The following is a 22,769-nucleotide window of genomic DNA, read 5'->3' on the forward strand; positions in this document are numbered from 1 at the left end:
TGTATAGAAACATGTTTCAATACAGATAAAAAATAAAACAATGAACTTGAAATTTCTTCATAATATTTATTGTGACTTCTATGCTTTATGTACAAATTTTATGAACCCCTTATTTTATCAAAAGTGTTTTAAAAATTATATAAATGTTTTTGATATATCCTTAGGGCGTATTCAGAAAGAAAGCTTGAAACTTATAAGCGCTTATAAGCGCTGGTAACCCGCGCAGGAAAATATATGAACATGCGCTTATAAGCGCCGATCGGCGCCGACAAGTTTGTTGAAACTTGTTGAAACTTGTCGGCGCCTATCAGCGCTTATAAGCGCATGTTCATATATTTTCCTGCGCGGGTTACCAGCGCTTATAAGCGCCGATAAGCGCTTATAAGCGCTTATAAGTTTCAAGCTTTCTTTCTGTATACGCCCTTAGGATATATCACTGTATGTGCTTGTAAGATTTATGTTCTATGGCAACATTATTTCTACGCGGGTGGCCATTTTTAAATCAAAATTTAAAAATATGTCAGTTTGTCTGAAATATTGGTAAAGGGAGGACGTATGTTTTTTTGTGTGTGATTTTAACGGTTTGTTGACAATAGTTGAATAAACTTACTGTATAACGCGACAAAGTTTAACTGAAGAAAGAGTAGTGTTCTGTATATGTAGTTTTGTTTAGTTCTTAGCCATGACGAGCCAACCAGAAGTCGGAGTCCCCGACTTCGTTCTGTTGGACAATTTGACTACGGACAAATTTATCGAAAATCTGCAACTGAGGTAAGTGATAAGTCATGAATTATTTATATCTTCAGCATCATACTCGTAGACTTATTAAAAGAAAAGTAAAATGTTTCGAAGTAAAGTAGAACTTTGGGCTGTAAGACATCTCGACAAAGTTTTCAAGTTCTTTTCGTATCGTCATAAAAGTGTATTTTAATGATATTCAATGTAATTCATAATATCTAGTCAAGTTAATAAAAATGTATTACTTTTGTAACCTTGACTTGACAATACTGAGTTACTACACCTGTGTAAATAACAATACATATTTATTTTAAGTTCTTTTAAAATTTAAAACAAATCCTAGAGAGTTATACCACACCCCGGACACTCCATACAAAATGATCGTTTTGACAGTCACACTGTGGAGACTGCAAATGTGTGTGTTAACGCTTTATGGTTGGCACATTTGTGACTAGCGTAAAAAAAATTCGCGTTTTTCTGATGAAATACATCCGTAAACAGCACAATATCTAACCATTTTCTACGAAAAACGATAATCATAAATCCGAAATAATAAAATTACTTTAAGTCAATTTGATTAATGTTGTCAATCTTCGTTGCGTATCGTCCTTGCAGAAAAATATGGCCCATTTTATGTCTGATCGCGCGGGGGTGAGGTAAGTTTAATTTTGGCGGGAGGCGGAGAGTGTCCGTTCTGTAGCGTTTAGCTACTATTATGTATTCTGTGGTTATACTTTAAAATTAAAGTATAAATACTTTAAAATTAAAGTATAAATGAATTGAATTGAAATGTTTTAGAAATGAACAATACTTGAATTTATCTAATATCTAATTAAGTAATTAAATTTATAATGTCAAATATTTTTTTTTATATTTGATACTAGCTGTGCCCTGCGGTTTCCCCCGCATTGCTCCGCTCCTGTTGGTCTTAGCGTGATGATATATAGCCTATAACCTTCCTTGATAAATGGGCTATCTAACACTGAAATAATTTTTCAGAACGGACTGGTCAGTAGTTCGCGTTCAAACAAACAAACTCTTCAGTTCAGCTTTATAATATTAGTATAACTAGATTAAAATGATACAGATCACAATAATATGAAAAAAAAATCTAAATAAAATATTCATAATAAAATTTGGCAAGTGATTTAATTATTTAAAACAATTATAAATATTGGTTCGGACCAAAGGCAAAGTGGTTAAAAGTTGAGAAATGTTTGCACTTTGTTTATGTCTATGACAGCATCTATTTATTACAGTTCCTACTTAAAAATGAAGACTGCCTTCCTGGTAAAGAGGTAGATAAATGTGACAAGTGACTCTCGCTAGCCACCGGTGGCTGTGAACCTTGTGAATTGCACCGTGCAAACATACAGAGATCATTCTTTGTGTGTCACATCATTTTCATTTTCATATAGTTTAGTTCATGTAAAAACGTTGCATGCTGCTTAATGGGCAACTCATAACTCATAGTATTAAAGCAGAGCATAGCAATATTAAAACATATTATTTTCATCTTAGCTGCTTAGTTTTAATTATCAGCCGCATCACTAGGTGTATAAACTGTATAATATTGTGATATTAGTAATATTTACTTTAAAATAAATCTTGTTTTATTATTGTGGTAGTTGTACCTAGTTATATCGGGGCCACCCGCAGTACATGCGAGCGATGTCATATTTGTTAACGCAGCAAACTATGGCCACCCTGCATCGCCTTAATGCATACATATTGTATTTCTTCAAACGCTGCATTTTTGTTTAGAGATAAGTTTATTAGTTTAAGTTTTAGTTTAATTCATTCTGAATGTAGAAAGCACTAATTAAAGACGTGTAAATTAAATCTTGTGTTTTTTAAAAATCGTCCTTCGGTCCGTCGAAATTTGAGTGGCGCAGCCGGTAGGATACTCGATATTATCCTGCTGCCGAGCTATCAGTAAAGCCATAATTAAGGACCTGTGATAGTGCGGTACAGACGAGTATCCTCGAACTAAATAAATAACTCCCGCGACGCGTACGCGTAAAAACTGAATCGCTGCAGTGAAACGCGTACGGAGACTTCAAGGACGAGCATTCAGGATCATAAGTGAAGGACATGGGAGCGAGCAGACTGTGAGTAGACCTCTTCACTCCTGTTTTTCATAGTCCCTGTTTTTCACGAAATCCCCGACCCAAAATAGTCGGCCTAATCATTACGTTTATTTGATTTTGTTCATTACAATTATCGTGATAAGTCGTAATTTTTAGTGTTTAATTTTAATTGTTAGTTATTAGTTAGTGATTTTAAGTGTTACTTTCATTAATTTCGTGTTTTAATCGATAAAACTACGCAAAATGGAAGAGATTAAACTCATTCCTAGAGAAATACTATGTATCATTCCCAAATTTGATGGGGATGAAAAACTGTTAAACCTATTTATCAATAAAAGTGAATATATTATAAGGTCATTCCAAGATGTGAGTAATAACGCACAAAACTTATATGTATACCATGCCATAACGAGCAGGCTTATCGGTAAGGCAGCTTCACTGCTTAGTGATTACCAAAATATAACTGCATGGACTGAATTGAAAGAAATACTTACCCAACATTTCGGAGACCCGCGATCGGAAGAGTGTATAGCATTAGAGTTAGAAGGGTTAAAAATAAAACAAGGTGAAAGTTACATACAGTTTTGCCACAGAATACAAAACGTAAAAAGTTCCCTATTTTCAAAGGTGAACCGCTTCACGCATGAAGGGGTCAAAGCCGCGAAAATGATCATATACAATAATACTGCGTTAAATGTTTTTCTGTACAACCTCCCGGAGGACATGATCCGGATTGTTAGATTAAGGGGTTGTAAAAACTTAGAAAATGCACTAAGCGTAGTTACGGAAGAAGTAAATTTTATACAACAATATAACGCAAAGATTAGTAAGCCAAAACCTATAACCCAAAACACTTTTCAAAATTCATTCAAACCTAATTTTATTACAATGCCTATAAATCAAAACTTAAAGTACGGCAGTCCTCAACAGCCAATTGGTTATAGACCGAATTTCGCACAACAACCGCGACAAAATTTTATTCAACAGTTAAGGCAAACACCACAAGCCCAAGGCTATAAATTTGGCACACAATCTGATAATAACCACCAATTGCGACCTTTTCAAAATACCGGTTATCAATTAGGAATCCCAAATCAACAAACAGACCAACCTCGTTTTAAATTTGGCATACAACATGCCCAGGCACCGAACCCCGGCTTAAATAGCGATGTATCAATGCGTACGGCACCTATGAGGCAAAACGTAACTCATAACATATATTACTGCGATGAACCAAATTATGAAAACTACGATAACTCACCCTTAGATTATAAAGAAGACGCAGTGAACGAGTTATACGAGTATACCGATCCGGAAGTAATTGAAAGCAATTTTAATGACAATAATGAATTTCCTGTTACCGGCCTCCGACGAGACAGTGAAATAATAAATTTAAATTATTATGACAGCTTCTTAAAATTACCACATATTATAGTTCCCGAAATAAAAGCAAAGTTTCTCATAGATACAGGAAGTAGTCGTTCCTTTATAAGTCCGGCCAAAGCAGAAGAATATTTTAGAGATCATAAACAGTATGAACAATTTACAGTTGTTAGTACCCATGCGCAAAGCACTCATGATGAGGTTATAGAAATTCTGTTATTAAAAACTTTTAGAAGCTCACTTTCCCACAAATTTTATGTATACAATGTAGACAGTAAGTATGATGGATTAATCGGATCTGATTTACTAAAGAAACTAGATGCAAATATCGATATGAAGCACCAAGTTTTAGAAACATTTAACGCCAAAATACCGATTATATATAACCTTCCGTTAAGAATCACCTTAGAGCCTCGATCAGAAACTAGAGTATCAATTCCAACTAACCTTCAGAACGGTGACGCTATATTAGATTTTCAGACTTTTCGTGAAAGCGTTCGTACGCCAGCAGCAATAGTCGACGTGTCAATAAAAGTTAATGTAGATGAAAAGGAGCGAAATCTTCAAAAACACTTAACCGATGAAATAGTAAAAGTTAGTAACGATCAGGCGGGAAAATGTGACCGACCCTTGACGCCGATTAAAATTTCGTCTGATTCAGACCGAACAGTGCCTATCACTAAAGATAATCGCCCGAGGTCCCCATATTCGATTCCGTCACCTGATAGTAGTACAATAACCATGGAAAGCAGCACCTTGACTGCGTCTAGCAATAATAGCGAAAATACAGATACGGTTCACTCAGCTCGCGATCTTGATACGGAAGACATACTGATTCTAGATGAAGCTGTAGATTTTAATAAACAATTAACTCAACAATTTGTAAAAGATCACCACAAACGCACAAAACTCTTATACAAATATCTTACAGACAAAATTATTCATAAGAAACAGGTTATTAAGGATAAGCATGGCGGTGAAAATGATTTTAACATAGACATAGGATATTCAGTTTACATTAAAGGACTTAACACGAGACGTGCTAAAGATAGGCCTACATATCGGAATTATTTCACGGGACCAACCCATAGAAATATTGTGCCAGTAACGACACACAATCGTGAGACTAAAGTTCCAATTAAATACATTAAGCGTCCTCCGCAGGTTACTGCTTCTGACGATCCATGTGATCCAAAACCAGGGCCTTCAGCTGCACCAGATTAAACGGAATCCCGGAATACTACCCCTCCGTGAAGGCTATGCAGTCGTCAGCAATGACACATGGAGAGTTATTAAGGTGTTAGATTTAAAGTTAATATATGACGATTTAGAATTTAATATAAATAGTTATCTATCATTTAGAAATCAGGTTCATAGTTGTATTGATGTAAAAGCGTTAGGTTCCGATTTTATTACAACAGAAATACAAACAGATTATCATATGAATTGTACTATTGATAAATTTGAACAATTAATTCCGTCTTCTAGATCTAAACGTGGTTTATTAAATCCACTTGGTTCAGTTATAAAAATTATCACCGGTAACCTCGACAACGAAGATGCTATACAATTTGAAAACACTATTGAAAAATTAAAGTCTAAACAAGACTCTATAATACATAAGATGACGATCGTTACTGAGATGGTGGGTTCGTTATTAAATGTGGCTGAAATATCTAATAACAATTTTATTGCAATCCAGAATAAGCTAAATGTAATTGATTCGCTTTTAAACGACACAAATTTACATCAAAGGACTAATGAAATTATACATACATATTCTGCATTCCTACATAATTTTATGTCTATTTACGTTAGATTAAGTGAAATTGAAACTGCTGTAGCTTTTAGTAAAATTAAACTTTTACACCAATCCGTTGTAGATACGAAGGAATTATTACTTTTATTAAAAAATATTGAAACTAGCTCTAAGTTACCATTTCCAGTAAATTTAGATAATGTTCTTAAAATCGAACAATTAATAGAAGTACAAACTTATGTAAAACAAAGTCAAATAAAATTCGTAATGACTATTCCATTAATTACTGATGATATTTACTCATATTTTAAAATAATACCTTTACCTATATTTAACGAAGAAAAAGGTCAGACTTCCCTTATCCTTCCCAAATACCCATATGTCCTTGTGAAGGGGTTGAAAACGATGCCACTTTCACAACCATGCAAAGAAATTGATGAAGACCTGTTCCTATGCCCGGAAATACTGACATCAACATTATATAAAGATGATTGTTTAACCGATCTTCTGCGGCTATCCACAAATGTTTCCAGTTGTCAGCAGATTCCCATTTCCATAGATGACGTGAAAATCGACAATGTTCTACCAAATAGATGGATACTTTACGTAAATGTGGAAACAGTACTTACTAAGGTCTGTGAAAATGAGGTAACCCACGAATTTCTTCGTGGTACTTATTTATTGGCGTTAGACGAGATTGGCTGCTACGTGAAAATCGGAGATATAACACTAAAGAAATATGAAGCGAATGGAAATGATATTATATACCCAAGTTTACCAAAAATTATATTACCAAATTTGATGAACTCCCAGACCGACATGAAGCCTGTTAACCTGAAGGGTGCAAATTTAACTGACATAAATATGCTTAGGCATTTAATTGAAAATAGTGAAAATAGTGAAAACCAGTTTAATAGTACAGTGAATAGTGCCGTCGGAGTGATTAACATTATAACTTTTGTATTAATCGTAATTATCATTGTAATCGTCATAGTTATTAAGTCTAACTAAGAAAAATATGTATTCAAGAAAACCCTTCAGATTTTCTTGAAACTGAGGATGGAGGAGTTATATCGGGGCCACCCGCAGTACATGCGAGCGATGTCATATTTGTTAACGCAGCAAACTATGGCCACCCTGCATCGCCTTAATGCATACATATTGTATTTCTTCAAACGCTGCATTTTTGTTTAGAGATAAGTTTATTAGTTTAAGTTTTAGTTTAATTCATTCTGAATGTAGAAAGCACTAATTAAAGACGTGTAAATTAAATCTTGTGTTTTTTAAAAATCGTCCTTCGGTCCGTCGAAATTTGAGTACCTACACATTTGTATATGAACTTGAAAATAAATTAATAATCTTTTAGTAAATAGATGTCAATGAGATAAAGCCTGTTGTAGAAAGGACTGACAGACGGACATACACCAAAGTTTCAGTAATAGATGTGGTAGGTAATATGGGTTACCATTATGTTTTGTAGCAGTATCATTAGCAGTGTCAATTTTCCCCACTGAGAATATTACTGTTATACACCACACCACATTGTATGTGGTCTGGATATTTGGCAAATCTTACTAATTTATGTTCGACTGATTTTTATCCTTATCAGTTTAAATATTTTTTATAATTGTCACTTACTAAATACAATTCTAAATTCATTACGCACATTATTATATAATAATGACGATAATAGTCATAATAAATTTATTTAGGCGTACGTACAAGACGTGTATTGTTTGCCGGCGATAGCTCAAACAATAGCGAGCTGTCGGCATGATGTCACCACTCAAGGTAGATGCGTCCTTTCGTTTTTCCTCCATCCTTTTTATAGCTTAATAACATACTATAGTTGTACCACGCGATGTTAACGTGCGATTATAAACACTAGAGTCCATTATTGCAATAAAAATAAACCTATAGTGAGACTATAGTATAGAGTATAGGTAGTAAACATTCGTAAGAAGTGGGCCATATATATTATTTAATATGAGGTGTATATAAGCGGACTTGGTTTCTTAAACCTGATTTTATTTGTAGAAGAAAGTAATAAAATATACAAATACTAGCGGTCCGCCCCGGCTTCGCCCGTGGTACATATGAAAAATAGATGTTGGCCGATTCTCAGACTTACCCGATATGCATAGAAAATTTCATGAGAATCGGTCCACCCGTTTCGGAGGAGTATGCAGACTAACATTGTGACACGAGAATTTTATATATATAGAGATAGAGAAGATAGAGATAAAAGAACTCATTGCATCTACACATAGAGGTTTCCTTTTAATTTGCTAAGAATATTACATAAAACGCAACAAAGCCCACAAAATACACGCGAAAAGTCGTAAATCATGATTAGTATCGATGATCGCTCATTGCGGACTATTACCGGTTATAAGTTAACATTTGCGGCGGCGGCAATCTCGCAAGCGATATATATCATGTTTATGTAAGAAACCACTATTTCAATATTGCTCAATTTCCCCCGTGTGCCATATTGTGATACCCGATCCTCTTTGTGGTTCGCCGCTTTGATTGCGGCCGAGTTTTACGAGTTTGTCGACACTTTGGGGTAATGTTTTGGGATAATGATGTTCTGGGGTAGCGGCTTTTGGAATAATACTGGACAAGTAGGTACCTAGCTGTAAAGAAATGCAGCCAATGTTAGCTAATATTATCGAGATCAAATGACAGCTTCAATTGATTGAAATCTCTATCGGATGGAAAACCATATGACTCTGCTCACGTAAGATTTGCGTCACATAAGATTATCACAGTTAAGAGAAAAATAATACATTTACAATCACTTACGTATATGTACTCGTATTCAACGTAGCTGGCAAGGATCTGTTACTAGGTACTTACTGTCACTATGCTTTGGGTTTGGCCAACGAACACTGCTTTCCCCTCAAAAAACTCTATCCTTCGAAGTTTCCCTCCGCGTTAACAAAATAAAAGTTTGTTCATTTTGGGCATTGTTATCAATTCAAGACGAAACATTAGCTATGAATTTTAAGAACAGTTTCTATAAAAATCATCTAACTATTGGTAAATTGCCTGTGTTTACATCTATTGCGCTAAGAGATAGCCATGGGCAGTGTTGATAAATTTAACACCATATGCCCGTGAGCATCAAAGCAAGGCCAAGAATTTCCATAGTTTTATATTGAGGAAAAATTTGTGAATCCATGGCCAATTAAATAATCCTGCTCATTTGCTGTTCTATTGGCAATAAAGAGGTTCGATCAATTAACCCTTGGGGATAGGTTAAGTGCTTTACGTTGTCCCATCGTAAACCATTTTATCTCATTTGCGAATTGTTTTATTTGTGGTGGTAAAGAGGGGGAAGAGGCCCCTGTTGATAACCTATATACAGTATCCATTAAAATTTCATTAGATGGTTATTGGTTGAGCCTTGAGGTCCTTTTGCGGTATAATTAAATGAAAGATTATGAGAGAGATGATATATAAGATAATATATCCCGTCCTTGACTAATGTTTTATTCTTACCCAAGAGAGTCAGGACCACAGTTAACCATTAAAGGAAATTTTTTTATTAATTTTCTGCGATGCGATTCTACACAGCTACCTAATTGATTAACAAATCGCAGCTAGTCAACGACTATTAGCAAAGTGAAGGTAGTTGGGTCGAACGTCGTATAAACAACGTCCGAGCCCCTAGGCACGATCCGTACGATTGCGCCACGAGTCAAAGGAAAGCGGCAATTTATAGTATTCGACAGCTAAGCATGTTCTGACAGGTGACAGTGGCAGCTATATTGACAACTATTCATCCACAAAAATATTAAATCAAATGTTACGTCTAACACGGCCATACTGACAAACGTACGTCCTCGTACGCCTTTTCTCGTATTACAATACAACGGTAGTTCATCTCGGGATTTCAAAAACACACTGCCTCGGCCACACTGACCATACTTTTCTACGCACTCGTTAGTAAAACAGCGACTAGACAATACCTCAACGCTCAACTCCGACTAGCGAGTCAACTCACTACGGACATACAGACGGCGACTTGACGGTATATCTACGCTCGTACGACTAGTGAAATACATCACTACGATACGTCAGCGACTAGACAATACCTCAACGCTCAAATCCGACTAGCGAGACAACTCACTACGTACATGCAGACGGCGACTTGACGGTATATCTACGCTCGTACGACTAGTGAAATACATCACTACGATACGTCAGCGACTAGACAATACCTCAACGCCAGGGTTCGACTAGCGATTTGAATCACTACGAGCCAATAACATTCATCGTCAAAAAAACTCGGCACATGCTTCAGGACACCACTCGCCACGCCAGGGCACCATATTATGCTGTGCCGCGGCTTGAATCTTCTTTCCGTAGTCACCACAACAAGTTTCAACTCGTATCGATCACTAGGCAGGATGTTCACTACTTCGTAGGGCCCTCGCATCCCTCAATCTAATTTACCTGTGAACTGAGAGGTTTTTATTACAAACACTGGACCGCAGCCCAGATAGCACACACAATTTCTTCGATGGACTACATTCCCGTTACAATAATCCACGTAACAAACTTTTACTTTACACAACGCACGAAATAAAAAAAACACAAATGCCAGTTACAAAACTACGTAAACTTAAACACATTTAAAAATAGTGGGCTTGAATTCTATCCCAATTCTGATGTAAGAAATAAAAAGGGAGGCCGGTTTAAATATTAGTTTGAATGCAACAAAAATGTACTGCGATTCTACACAGCTACCTAATTGATTAACAAATCGCAGCTAGTCAACGACTATTAGCAAAGTGAAGGTAGTTGGGTCGAACGTCGTATAAACAACGTCCGAGCCCCTAGGCACGATCCGTACGATTGCGCCACGAGTCAAAGGAAAGCGGCAATTTATAGTATTCGACAGCTAAGCATGTTCTGACAGGTGACAGTGGCAGCTATATTGACAACTATTCATCCACAAAAATATTAAATCAAATGTTACGTCTAACAGTATAATATTATATCCTTGTTATTGCATTGCATAGTGATAGAAGCGATAACATACCTGTATTATGATGAATATAAAATGTAAAACATCCAAGTTTAACTGAGCATGATAACGAGTGCACGAACAATAGATAGCTAATGGTGGCTAATTGGCCGCTGCTAACAGTCTGGTTATCACTTCATTATCAGAGGTATTTGTTGCACCTCGATACCATAGTGTACGAGAAACACGCATTTAAGAGAATGTAGGTGATTATAATTGCTGTTATACTGACTTCAATAAAAAAGGAGTCATGAATTTAGCTGTGTTTTTTTTGGGTTTGTTACCTCAGAACTTTCGAAGAGGATTTGAAAGCTGGTGTCGCATATAAATTGGAACTAGTTAAGTTAAGATAAAATTTATTAGAAGCTATGTATACCTCCCTATTAACGTATAACCTACGACGAATGGAAACCTCGATATTTGCAAACAGCAAAAAACAGGTAAGTACTTTTATTTTTAATCTAGTATTGATTGATATACATATAAAAAAAAACAAGTAAGTAGCTTAAAATTTTGAAATGTCAATTGTAGACTGAAGTAATATGATACACAGCCTTAAAATGCATACGAATCTGTGCATACGAATAATATTATTTACGCTTATATTAGACTACAAGCCCGCATAGGACAAAAATATGGGTCAAATGAACCACCAGGGGACATATCTAGAACGATAGCAGAGCAAAAAATAATAAGATTCATCACTATGCCGTCACTTGTAAGCTGTCCAACTGAGTGCAGATGAGAATTGAAAAGTACAGGTAGACTCGGTAAATTTTGGTCATATATTTTTGTACGGCATTCTTAACCATCGATAGATCCATTAAAAATAATAAGAAACCGCTCAGTGCCGTACAAAAATGGTGGTCCACCAAGTCGGAATTTTTATTTAATTTCCGAGAGTTACCAGGGGTAAATTTGGTCATTTGACCATGTACGGCATCTGTGTCATACTATTGCTATACTGCTTTTAATCCATTATTCCGCAACGCCGTACAAAAATCATGGGGACAAGGGGAAAAAATCGAGAGTTGTAATCCCCTCTCTTTCCCCACTCCAGGGGGTCATTTGACACAACACGAAATAAATTTATTTTTAAAGTATTTTATGCATAGATAATATTTTTTCATGTGCCGTACATTTTCGTTGGTTCAAAGGGGAAAAATCTGAAAAAGAAAAAAAACCATATAACGAAATGTTTGCTTTATATTTTTATAATAAAATATATATATATACATTAATATTAAGAAGCTCGAGGTGGTTAATTATCACCTTGGAAATTGACAGTCAGGTGGAATGGACTCCGTTAAATTGATGAACTAATAAAAAAGCTATGAACGAAAAGATGTGAATTATATGCAATCAGTCCATGAATACAGGTAAAGTCACAAGCAAATGCTAGTAATATATACATATTCAAAATGTACAAGTAAAGCGCTTTCAAATGATACCAAACACTGCATATTTATCTTAACTTTATTTTTTTACTCTGTATGTTTTGTCCGCTAGAGGGCGCCACATTAGATTTTGTGAAACCCCATATAGCCTTTAGCTAGCTGGTCGCTGGTTATCCAGTGAACAATTCAGACGCTTCTAATGATATGTCATTTGTCGAATTCTGATAAGTAGTTTAGAAGTTACGAGGGAATAGATGAACATACATACATGACCTGTAAACAACCATAACCCTCCTTTTGCTTTGCCGTAGTTGGGTAAAAATATGTTAATGCCGTACTGTATCAAATGGCCATAAAGCACTCTTAAAATTGTAGCTTTCGTCGCTTTCATCAGCCTAAAAGATGTGGTCTGCATAAAAATGTACGGCATCGTTTTTTCCTAATTTATCTATGTTAATACTATTTAAAACAACGGATAAAGTGTAGAAAACTATTATATTTCATTAATCTACGATGTTTAAACTTTAACAAAATTTCTGGTTTTGCATTTCTCTATAACTTTTTTTAGAACGGTTTCTTTTGAACGGCAATACTATACAACAATTGAATTTTACAATATCATGTTAAAAAAAAAGTTCCCGTACAGGGTCAAATGACCTTACAGCTCTTTATATCAAGAATTCGATGAAATTAAGATGATTATTGGTATACATTTAAAAGAACAATTATTTTTTGACGGCATTGCTTTTAATAGTACTTTTGAGTGCTAGATAATGTTTTGGAACCGAAGCCGTACTTAGTCAAATGACCCCCTGGAGTGGGGAAAGAGAGGGGATTGCAACTCTCGATTTTTTCCCCTTGTCCCCATGATTTTTGTACGGCGTTGCGGAATAATGGATTAAAAGCAGTATAGCAATAGTATGACACAGATGCCGTACATGGTCAAATGACCAAATTTACCCCCGGTAACTCTCGGAAATTAAATAAAAATTCCGACTTGGTGGACCACCATTTTTGTACGGCACTGAGCGGTTTCTTATTATTTTTAATGGATCTATCGATGGTTAAGAATGCCGTACAAAAATATATGACCAAAATTTACCGAGTCTACCTGTACTTTTCAATTCTCATCTGCACTCAGTTGGACAGCTTACAAGTGACGGCATAGTGATGAATCTTATTATTTTTTGCTCTGCTATCGTTCTAGATATGTCCCCTGGTGGTTCATTTGACCCATATTTTTGTCCTATGCGGGCTTGTAGTCTATATAACATGGTGTACCTATTCACTTCTAACCTAGTTGCCATGGTAACTCAATCCGCTTGTGAATCTGTCTGCGAAGACGCGATCTTGCAGACCGTGACGCGGTTCACGGGGTTCACACAGACGTACATTTCACAAGGTTTTTGTTACATGCTGTGTAAATATTGTTAAATACCATGTTAATGTTTGTGTTATGTATATGTACTTTGTAAGCAGTGGTTAGACTGAGCTACGATTTATTTTGGAATCATGAACCATGTTAATTTAAAATATGTTGCCATTGATTAATATTCTGTACAGTGTACACTACAGTTTCTTTTTGATTCGAGTAGCGCAATGTATATTTTTAATAAAAGTAAAACAATAGACTAGAACTAGATTAAAGTATTTTATCGCGTTTACGTTGAGTTAGCTTTCTTTATAGGTATCAAATTTCACGTATGTAAATTGTAAAAGTTTTTACAACACTATTGTGAGTGAAAACTATTTTCTAAATAAAATATGTGCGTATGTATATACGCTTCATACTTTATTTTTCTTTCTCACTATCATTGTATGAGAAACTCTTTTTGTAAAATGTTTATATAATATTTGCAATGCTAATAGCCATCGCCATATGCCATCGTCCTGAATAAGCAGGTTCCCTCCAGGGGCTTCCCAAATGTTATAAGAAAGGTCACAGCATTTGGCACTTGGGTGTAACACACTCGCTTGGTTTACGCTCTGATACACTTGTAAAGGTCGATGAGATGCGCCTTTCGAGTTTCGACTGACGATGTTTTTTTCTACTAATTTACAGTGCTACTTAGTCTTCTACCTCTAATATTATTTTTCGACGAAACTTTAATTAAATTTATTTACCTATTTGTTTTCTGGCTTAACATAGTAACTACTTTAAGTATCTGTTTTAAATGTTGTTTTAGTATTTTCTATAAGTAGCTACATTTGTATTCTTTACCGAATAACATACCTAATCGCTCATATAATTTTTATCCCGGATCCAAACGCGTGACGACTGACGGCCCGGGCACACGATGCGTTGCGGCGCCGCACCGCAAAGATTTCACCGTGCCAGTGGGCACACGAGCGGTGCGGCGCCGTAACGTTGTTCTGTCGCAGCGGCGTCGTAGCAGCGTTGCACAGCGTGTCCTTCCTTGTGACGAAAACAACTGAGCGGTGCCGCTCCGACGTCGCACCGCATTCACCCCTCCCCGCCTCGTCTTGGTGGTTACAAGTCCGGTGCGGCGCCGGAGCGCATCGTGTGACATGCCACAGATATTTCTATGTAAGACGACGCAGCGACACCGCTCCGGCGCCGCACCGCCGCCGCAACGCATCGTGTGCCCCCGCTCTGACGCGTCGATACGACTATTTCTTTTATAGATGAAGTAAAATAAAATAGAGCCCTCTACTAATTTATGTAAAATCGGTCTCGTTAATATTAATACGTGATTATCAAGGAAATAAAATATGTAAGTTAATGTGTCAGTGAGGAAATATTTAGTTCGAGCAGTGTCGCGTAAAACTTGTCAATTGATTGCACGCTTGATTGATTGTGTATTCGTTTGGTGACGACATTCTGTGCAATATTCTTTTATATGTGGTTTTGTCATTACTCATTATCGCGAGGAATATATAATTATTTTATTTACCTGCCATATGGTAGGTATGTGCTTACGTGATTGAGAGGATCATGTTAAGTTTTCAATAGTGGATCATTTTTGTGTCAAAATTAGATTTTTTTGAAGTTAACTAATTGAAAAAGTTTATAATCGAAGTTAATAATCAACAACAGAACGGAACGTTAATGTTTTTATCTTTAGGTATAGAAAATGTTACTTATTTTATTTTAATGTTCAAAAGTATATTTTGTAAGTTTTAGCATGGAACTATTATATGATTACGAACGTCCTACTATGATACAATAAAGTGAAACTTCAAATTACTAATCTTATCGAATTATACGCTGATAAAATATTGTAGTCGATGAAATCTATGTCTAGAAAATTATTATAAATTGAGATATTTCAAAGAATTATGTCAACTGGAGATATAATTTACGATAAAGTTTGATATTAAATCTGATGATGACTCTTCACCTGTAAAACGGATTTATTCGTAGGTATATCCATACATTGGGGAAAACTGCATTCAATTCCGCGCAGTAATTTTTGCGGGAAGCTCGTCGAAACAAAACTCATTCCAATATGAAATTTTCTTCAATGTTTGTAATTTACAGGTATTCTAGGCTATTATAGTAAATTTTATCACACGTATTATTGTATGGGAAGGGGAAATCCTCATATACTCGAAACAAAATGCTGTCCCTTTTGCTACTTAAAATTACTGAAATAATTCATGTGGTTTATTTATTAGTGCAGGTGTAAACTATTCATAGATCAAAGTCAGCTGTCTTAGTTTAAGTGATGTCTTCCCGGGTTCGAGTCATTCCTGCTCGTAAATATGTATGTTTGTCTCTTACGTATGTTACGTGGAAGTTGCACTACGATGAATTCGAAATATAGATAAGGAGGTATTCGATGTCTTAATTTCACTTTGTTTTCTGTCGAAATTTTTATTTAGTGTATGTTTTGCATATTTCTTAATTAAGAAGTATTCGGTGTGAACAAAAGTAATTCAATTGTTAGTCTTTGATTATGATTAAACATTTAAAATTAACATTGAATAACCTACTCATTAATCTAGACACGCATCACCTCATCATCTTTAGAAACTCATTACTTTCTCACTTTAAACTTCATAAACTTTATAACCATGTGAAGAATATATTAAGTAGCCGTAAGTCTTTAAGACGCTCGGTATCTTAATAGTGCTCTCAGTAATTACGCTGCGAATTATCAACAAACAGCGTCTGTAACAATTGACCCAGCGGTCGATGACCTCAATGTATGTATGTATGTATGTATGTAGGTACTATGCTTCATTCATCGGTTCGCTTTGACATGACCGACTTCACACTATGGAGTGTGGAGTCTACGTGGTGTGGCCTCGTAAGAGTAACTGTCTCTTGGACTACGCGTGTGGTACTGTTTAAAAATAGACTTTATGCTAATGGTGATAATGAGCTTTTTGATTTGTTTAATTCATCACTTACGTTACACTTAAAAGTTGCGATTCCAAATTCTTTTTTCTAAGTGAATTTACAGATTCCATGTAACCCTTTACAACAACGAGAAAAAGAGGCAATACATAGTAATATTTTTAATGAAATTGTAATTCAACAGCTATAACCTATGAAAATGAAAATGAAAATGAAAAATTATTTATTTCAGCAAAAACACAGTATGTAACAAAACAAAATTGAACAACATCATAATATTTTGCTGTCACTTATTATACAATATTATTATTAACTGTAGCTCCCACACTAAGAGCGTATACGCACTATGCGGGTAGCCGCATTGCGGGTAGCCGTCCGGCTGACCGCAAGCACAATTATGTACGGAATATTCATTTCTATGCGCACTGTGCGGTCTGCGGTAGCCGCATCGCAGTGCGCATAGAAATGAATATTACGTACATAATTGTGCTTGCGGTCAGCCGGACGGCTACCCGCAATGCGGCTACCCGCATAGTGCGTATACGCTCTAAGAGAACTTGTGTCTATGGTAAACGATATCTGTAGAGATGGCATTCAAATTAAAATAAGTTACTTACCTAATATAAAATGAATTTCTTAACAGACGTATCGCAAAAGATGATATAATGTGAATTACAGTGTGAAACATCTGAGGCCTGAGCTATTGACTTAAGTTATTGAAGTTAAATGAGTCACAGTTAACAAACATAAGTGTTTGTTGCTGCAAATGTATTAAAAATAAAATTCCGATGATATCTTAACAGCTCTGCACAAGTAAAGTCTTCATGAATAGGTTATTACATTATCTTTTATGAAAAATATATAAAAGCTAGCCTTAGTCAGGCGCTTTAAAGGAATATTGTTAGTATTGAGTAAACTTATATTACTACTTATATCATAGAAAATCAAACATTAAGTAGGTAGGTAGAGGCGGAAGAAAAAGATGTTGGAGTTGATGGAGTTATAAGAAAACACTGGATATATCGAATTACGAAGAAAATTGAGTCGTTTGAGCGAAAAATAACATACCATCAAAAATTTTCAAACAGTCGTTTTTCCTATTTACATGCTACGCTGCATACAAATCATATATTTTTTGTAACAGTGTAGAATGCATACAGCATTATCGTAAACTAAGCATGACCCATGCTATATGTGCGAAACGACTTGTCATCAGCTGGCAGCACATTTTAACTGTACATGTGATTATGTGGGGTCAACCGTCAACGTGGTGCAAAAAGTTCAATTACTGAACTCTGATCGAGATTGATGGTGGTTTGAATCGTCTATTGAGTGTCTGTTAATTTGTTAACGGGTTTAAAATGGTAAGGAACTGGTTCGAAGCATACCTGAATATTTGCTGGTCTTACGCCTTCTACCAACTTAAATAAGGGAAAAAGATGAATTAATGAGGGAAAGAAATGAAAAGACTGGGAAGGGACAAAGGTAGGCTTCATAGGATTATATATATTGCTGCATATAGATTGTTTATGATGGAATGTTTGTTCAGGGCAATATCGGAATCTGTTGCTATATAGGATACTTTTGTTTCTTTATGGATGTGTTCATGTGTGTATGGTCATTAACTGTTGCGCAATTACCTTAAGTGCATTCGAGCAAAGCTGCGGGCGGAAGGTTAGTGGAACTTTAAACATGCTAAAGTTGAGAGATTACAATTACTTACGGTATTCCCACATGTATACTAACATTCACGTCAAACAATAAATAAAACTGTCCTCATCAATTTTAGAACAAAAAAGAATTGCTCAACATGTCCAAAACCAATTAGCGAAACAGGGAGTGTACTTCGTTGTAATTTATAATTATGAGTCGTAACTCTACTTCATAGACCATGGTAATTTACTTGTGAAAGTAGTGTATTTGTATGAGACCTACGTCTTGCATAAGTGGTTCATTTCATACTGCATGGTGTATTAGAATTAAAACATTTGCAAAGACGACCTTAACTAGCTTTCTTCTGATGGCTTCGTTTGCGTTCACTTCATGTTAACTTATGCCGACCATAGAAGAATCAAATAATAAGAATACATTGAGATTTTGTTTTTATTTTGATCCTCATTAAATTGAAGGATCTTTCGTACCATAAAAATTAGTAAAAATATCTTGAAGCGAGATATTTTTAACGCGAAGGTCTACATTATCGCGTTAAAAATATCTACGTCTCTTTGGCTATAATCTTTGTCAGAAAATTTAGTAATTTCTAATCCTCTGGCTATAAGCCTGTTTAACAGTAAATTCACTCATGTTGTCGTTAAACACTACGTAACTTTTCGATATACATTAGAATGAGGTGATGTTTCTAAACACATTGATTACTTCATCACACTATAGTATAGTCTAGACTCACAAATGAGTCAATAGTAGGAACGCAATAGTAGTATTCAGCAAATATAAACACATATGAATCATAATGACGTAAGATTATAAGCCTTGAGTTTTGGATGTGGAGCGCTTTATTGGTGTATCAAAATAATCCGGTGCAATTTCTTTATTTAGCATCGATTGAAATTTAATAGCATTAAATACTTCCGTTGCTTTTATTTAAATGCTTTATTTATTTATTTAACAATTTAATATACCACACCAAGTAATATTTACAATAATTATACAAAGACGATTAATATGGTAGGTACATTAGGCGGCCTTATCGCTTACTAGCGATCTCTTCCAGGCTGCCCAAGGTAAGAGATAAAGAAGAAATACATGTAACGCGGGTGGCTGATATAATACATAAAATAATAATTTAGATCATAGAAGATAGAATACATAAAATACAAAAATGAATAATAGGAAAGGATAAAATACATTATATTAAATAGAAGGATATGCTAAATTGGAGAGGTGCTTATATAAAAGAGATTTAAAAGATTTTATAGAGGAAGCTCGTCTAACATCCACAGGCAGAGAATTCCACAGTCTGATAGCGGTTACAACAAATGAGTTACCGAGGAAGGAAGTATGGTGAGAAGGAAAGCTAAGGAGAAGGTTATCGGCGGAACGAAGAGTGTAGGAACCTGAATCTAAGAATTTAAATTGATTTTTAAGATAGGAGGGAGAATTAGGATTAAAGAGGATGGAATATAACAACTTCAATGCATTTGCATTCCGGCGAAGTCTAATAGGAAGCCACTTGAGTTTTTTGCGAAACTGGGAAACGTGGTCGTATTTGCGTAATCCGTAAACAAAACGAATGCAGAAATTTTGGAGACGCTCAAGTGTATTCAATTGCTCTTCACTAAGATCAGTGGTACAGGCGTCAGCGTAGTCAAGGAGAGGAAGGAGAAGGGATTTAGCTAACGTAATTTTGGTAGAAATCGGTAAGAAATGCCGTAAACGTCTCAAGGAACTTGCTGCAGCGTAAAGTTTACGACTTGTTTCATTTAAGTGGTACGACCAAGACATGGTCGTGTCAAAGTGAACCCCTAGATTTTTGACATTACTTTTAAATTCGATTATGGAGCCATCTATATAAACTTTAGGCATGCATGCCCAGTCAATGCGCGAAATTAAATGGGAGCTACCAATTACAATAACTTGACTCTTGCTTGGGTTAATTTTTAGACCATACCTACGACTCCAAGTCAAAATTCTTTCCAAATCGGTATTAGTAGTTAAGAGTGCAGAGGATAAGTTTTCAAGGGTTGACTGGGTATATATCTGGAGATCGTCAGCATACATGTGATAGAGAGAAGATAAATTCTTGGTAATAGAATTTATAAATATAGCAAATAGGAGAGGGGACAAAACGCCACCTTGCGGAACACCTGCGACAACATCACACGAGGACGATGATTCGTCCTCCATTAATACATGCTGTCGGCGACCGTGCAAGTAACTATGAAACCAATCAACCACTGTAGGAGATATGTTAATAGAATGGAGCAGTTGTAACAGTATGTTGAAATCGACGGTGTTAAAGGCGTTACTAAAATCTAGGAGAGTAAGAACTGTCAACTGCTTCTTTTCCATTCCATTACGTATGTCGTCCGTGACTTTAACAAGTGCAGTAGTCGTGCTATGACCTGGACGGAAACCGGATTGGAATGGACTGAGGATATTATTTTTATATAGGAAGGAACTAAGCTGTTGGTGAATAAGGCGTTCAAGGACTTTGGAGAGAAAAGGCAGAATGGAAATTGGACGGAAATCTGAAAAGGAAGCAGGATTAGTTTTCTTCGGGAGAGGAATAATTTTAGCATCTTTCCAAATGTCAGGAAATTTACTGGAAGAGATGGAAACGTTAAGGATGTGGGTTATGACGGGGGCGATTATGTCAAGGATGGGGACGATCATATTACGACTAACTGAGTCACTACCGACGGCGTTGGAAGAAATGGACAGGATATTCTTCTTAACACCACTAACAGTGAATTGATTAAAAAAGAACGGTGGGTGAGTAGGAGTTGCAGATGATGAAAGATATTGGAGCGTTGATCTTTTTTGATCAGGACAGAGATGGGAAGATGATGCAAAATGCTTATTAAGCAATTCAATATTAATATTAGGTGGTATATTGTTTGATTGGGATTTACCAACTCCTAATGTCTTTAAAAATTTCCATATTTTACTTGTGTCGCCGTTCTCGACGGAATTATGGATATGGCGTCTTTGTGCATCTCTACACAAAGTATTGCAACGATTCCGGATATTTCTGTACTTCTCCCGTGCAAAATCGGTTTTAGCGGTTTTGAGTTTGGCTTTGGCATTGTTCTTTTTATTCATTAATGTTTTAAGTTCTGGAGTAAGCCAGGGCGCTGGAAGGTGCTTAACTTTTATACGCCTAATCGGGGCGTGCTTATCATAAACCTGTAAAAGAAAGCTATTAAATAAGGCAATTTTGTCATTTATGGTACAGGCTTCATAAACCATATCCCAGTTGATATTTGCTGCATCGCTTAACAACTTTTCTAAATCGATACCACCAAAATTACGCCGCAGGATGTAGGTAGGCTTAAGTTTGAGAGGACGTAGATTGTAGGATAAATGGATGAGGTCGTGGTTAGAAAACGCATCGGCTGCACACTGACCGTAGCTAGATACTAAATTACGATTAGAAACTATCATAAGGTCCAGGAGTGAAGGATTGCAGTTGGGATTAAAATGTGTTGGGTTCAAGGGTAAGGTGTGAAGGTCGAAGGAATCAAGAAGAGAAAGTAACTTTTTGCTGCGGGAGTCATCCTTTAGCAAACAGGTATTAAAATCACCCATCAGTATAACGTGTTGGTAAAGGGGGACAAATTGGTCAAGGAGTTCTTGAAAGGAGGGAAAGTATTTAACGGACAACGAAGGACTATAAAATACTCCTAGAAGTATTTTAGTGTTGGATAGAAGGATTTCAATAAGGAGGTGCTCTGCTGCATCAGAAGGAGGGGGCTGAGTGCATGCGCTTATTAACGAGTACGGTATATGAGAGCGTAAGTATATCGCTACTCCTCCCCCGGTCCTGCCGATGCGGTCATTGCGGATGAGTTGGAAATTGGGAAGAGTGAAATTAGAGGAGGGGAGGGATGGCTTGAGCCAGGATTCGGAAATTAGGATAGCGTGAATATTATTGGAACTAAATGAGGAGAGCATATCAGGATAATGAGCCGGAATGCTTTGGGCGTTAATATGAACTACATTGAACGTTTTACTAGAGTTATGGAAAATGGTGGAAAGAGTAAAGTCTAAGGGAGGAGAGGAAGTGCTATGAAAGGAGTCACTATCAGACGAAGTTGAGGAATTATGGCTGTCAACGAAACTGTTACTAATGATAGACATAAAAAAGACTAAATAAAAAAAGGCTGCGTATATAGATATTAATTAAATATCAACAATTAACTAAAATAAATTATATATGATACTTATATAAAGTAAAATTGAACCTATTTAAAATAATTCAAATAATACTGTATTATAGATATGAATATATAATAAAAAAAAATAATATACTAAATAATAAATATATATATGTATAAATAAAATATGAACAACAACAAAT

At 35.8% G+C, this 22,769-nt stretch overlaps 1 protein-coding gene across 1 annotated transcript in view; it reads left to right on the forward strand.

Annotated features, from left to right (window-relative positions):
- Nucleotides 1-535: 535 nt before the first annotated feature.
- The window catches only part of Myo31DF (Unconventional myosin ID), a 57,192-nt gene continuing 34,958 nt past the window's right edge, over nucleotides 536-22,769 (forward strand). The window contains exon 1 of the mRNA XM_090108481.1: nucleotides 536-771. Within this exon, the coding sequence (XP_089964607.1) occupies nucleotides 683-771 (89 nt within the window). The 5' untranslated portion in view covers nucleotides 536-682. The remainder of the gene's footprint in view (nucleotides 772-22,769) is intronic.

The sequence above is a fragment of the Colias eurytheme genome, chromosome 13 (genome assembly GCF_061535395.1).
Source record: "Colias eurytheme isolate Ceu_HAF_F1 chromosome 13, ilColEury1 Martin Lab GWU primary, whole genome shotgun sequence".
Classification (NCBI taxonomy): domain Eukaryota; kingdom Metazoa; phylum Arthropoda; class Insecta; order Lepidoptera; family Pieridae; genus Colias; species Colias eurytheme.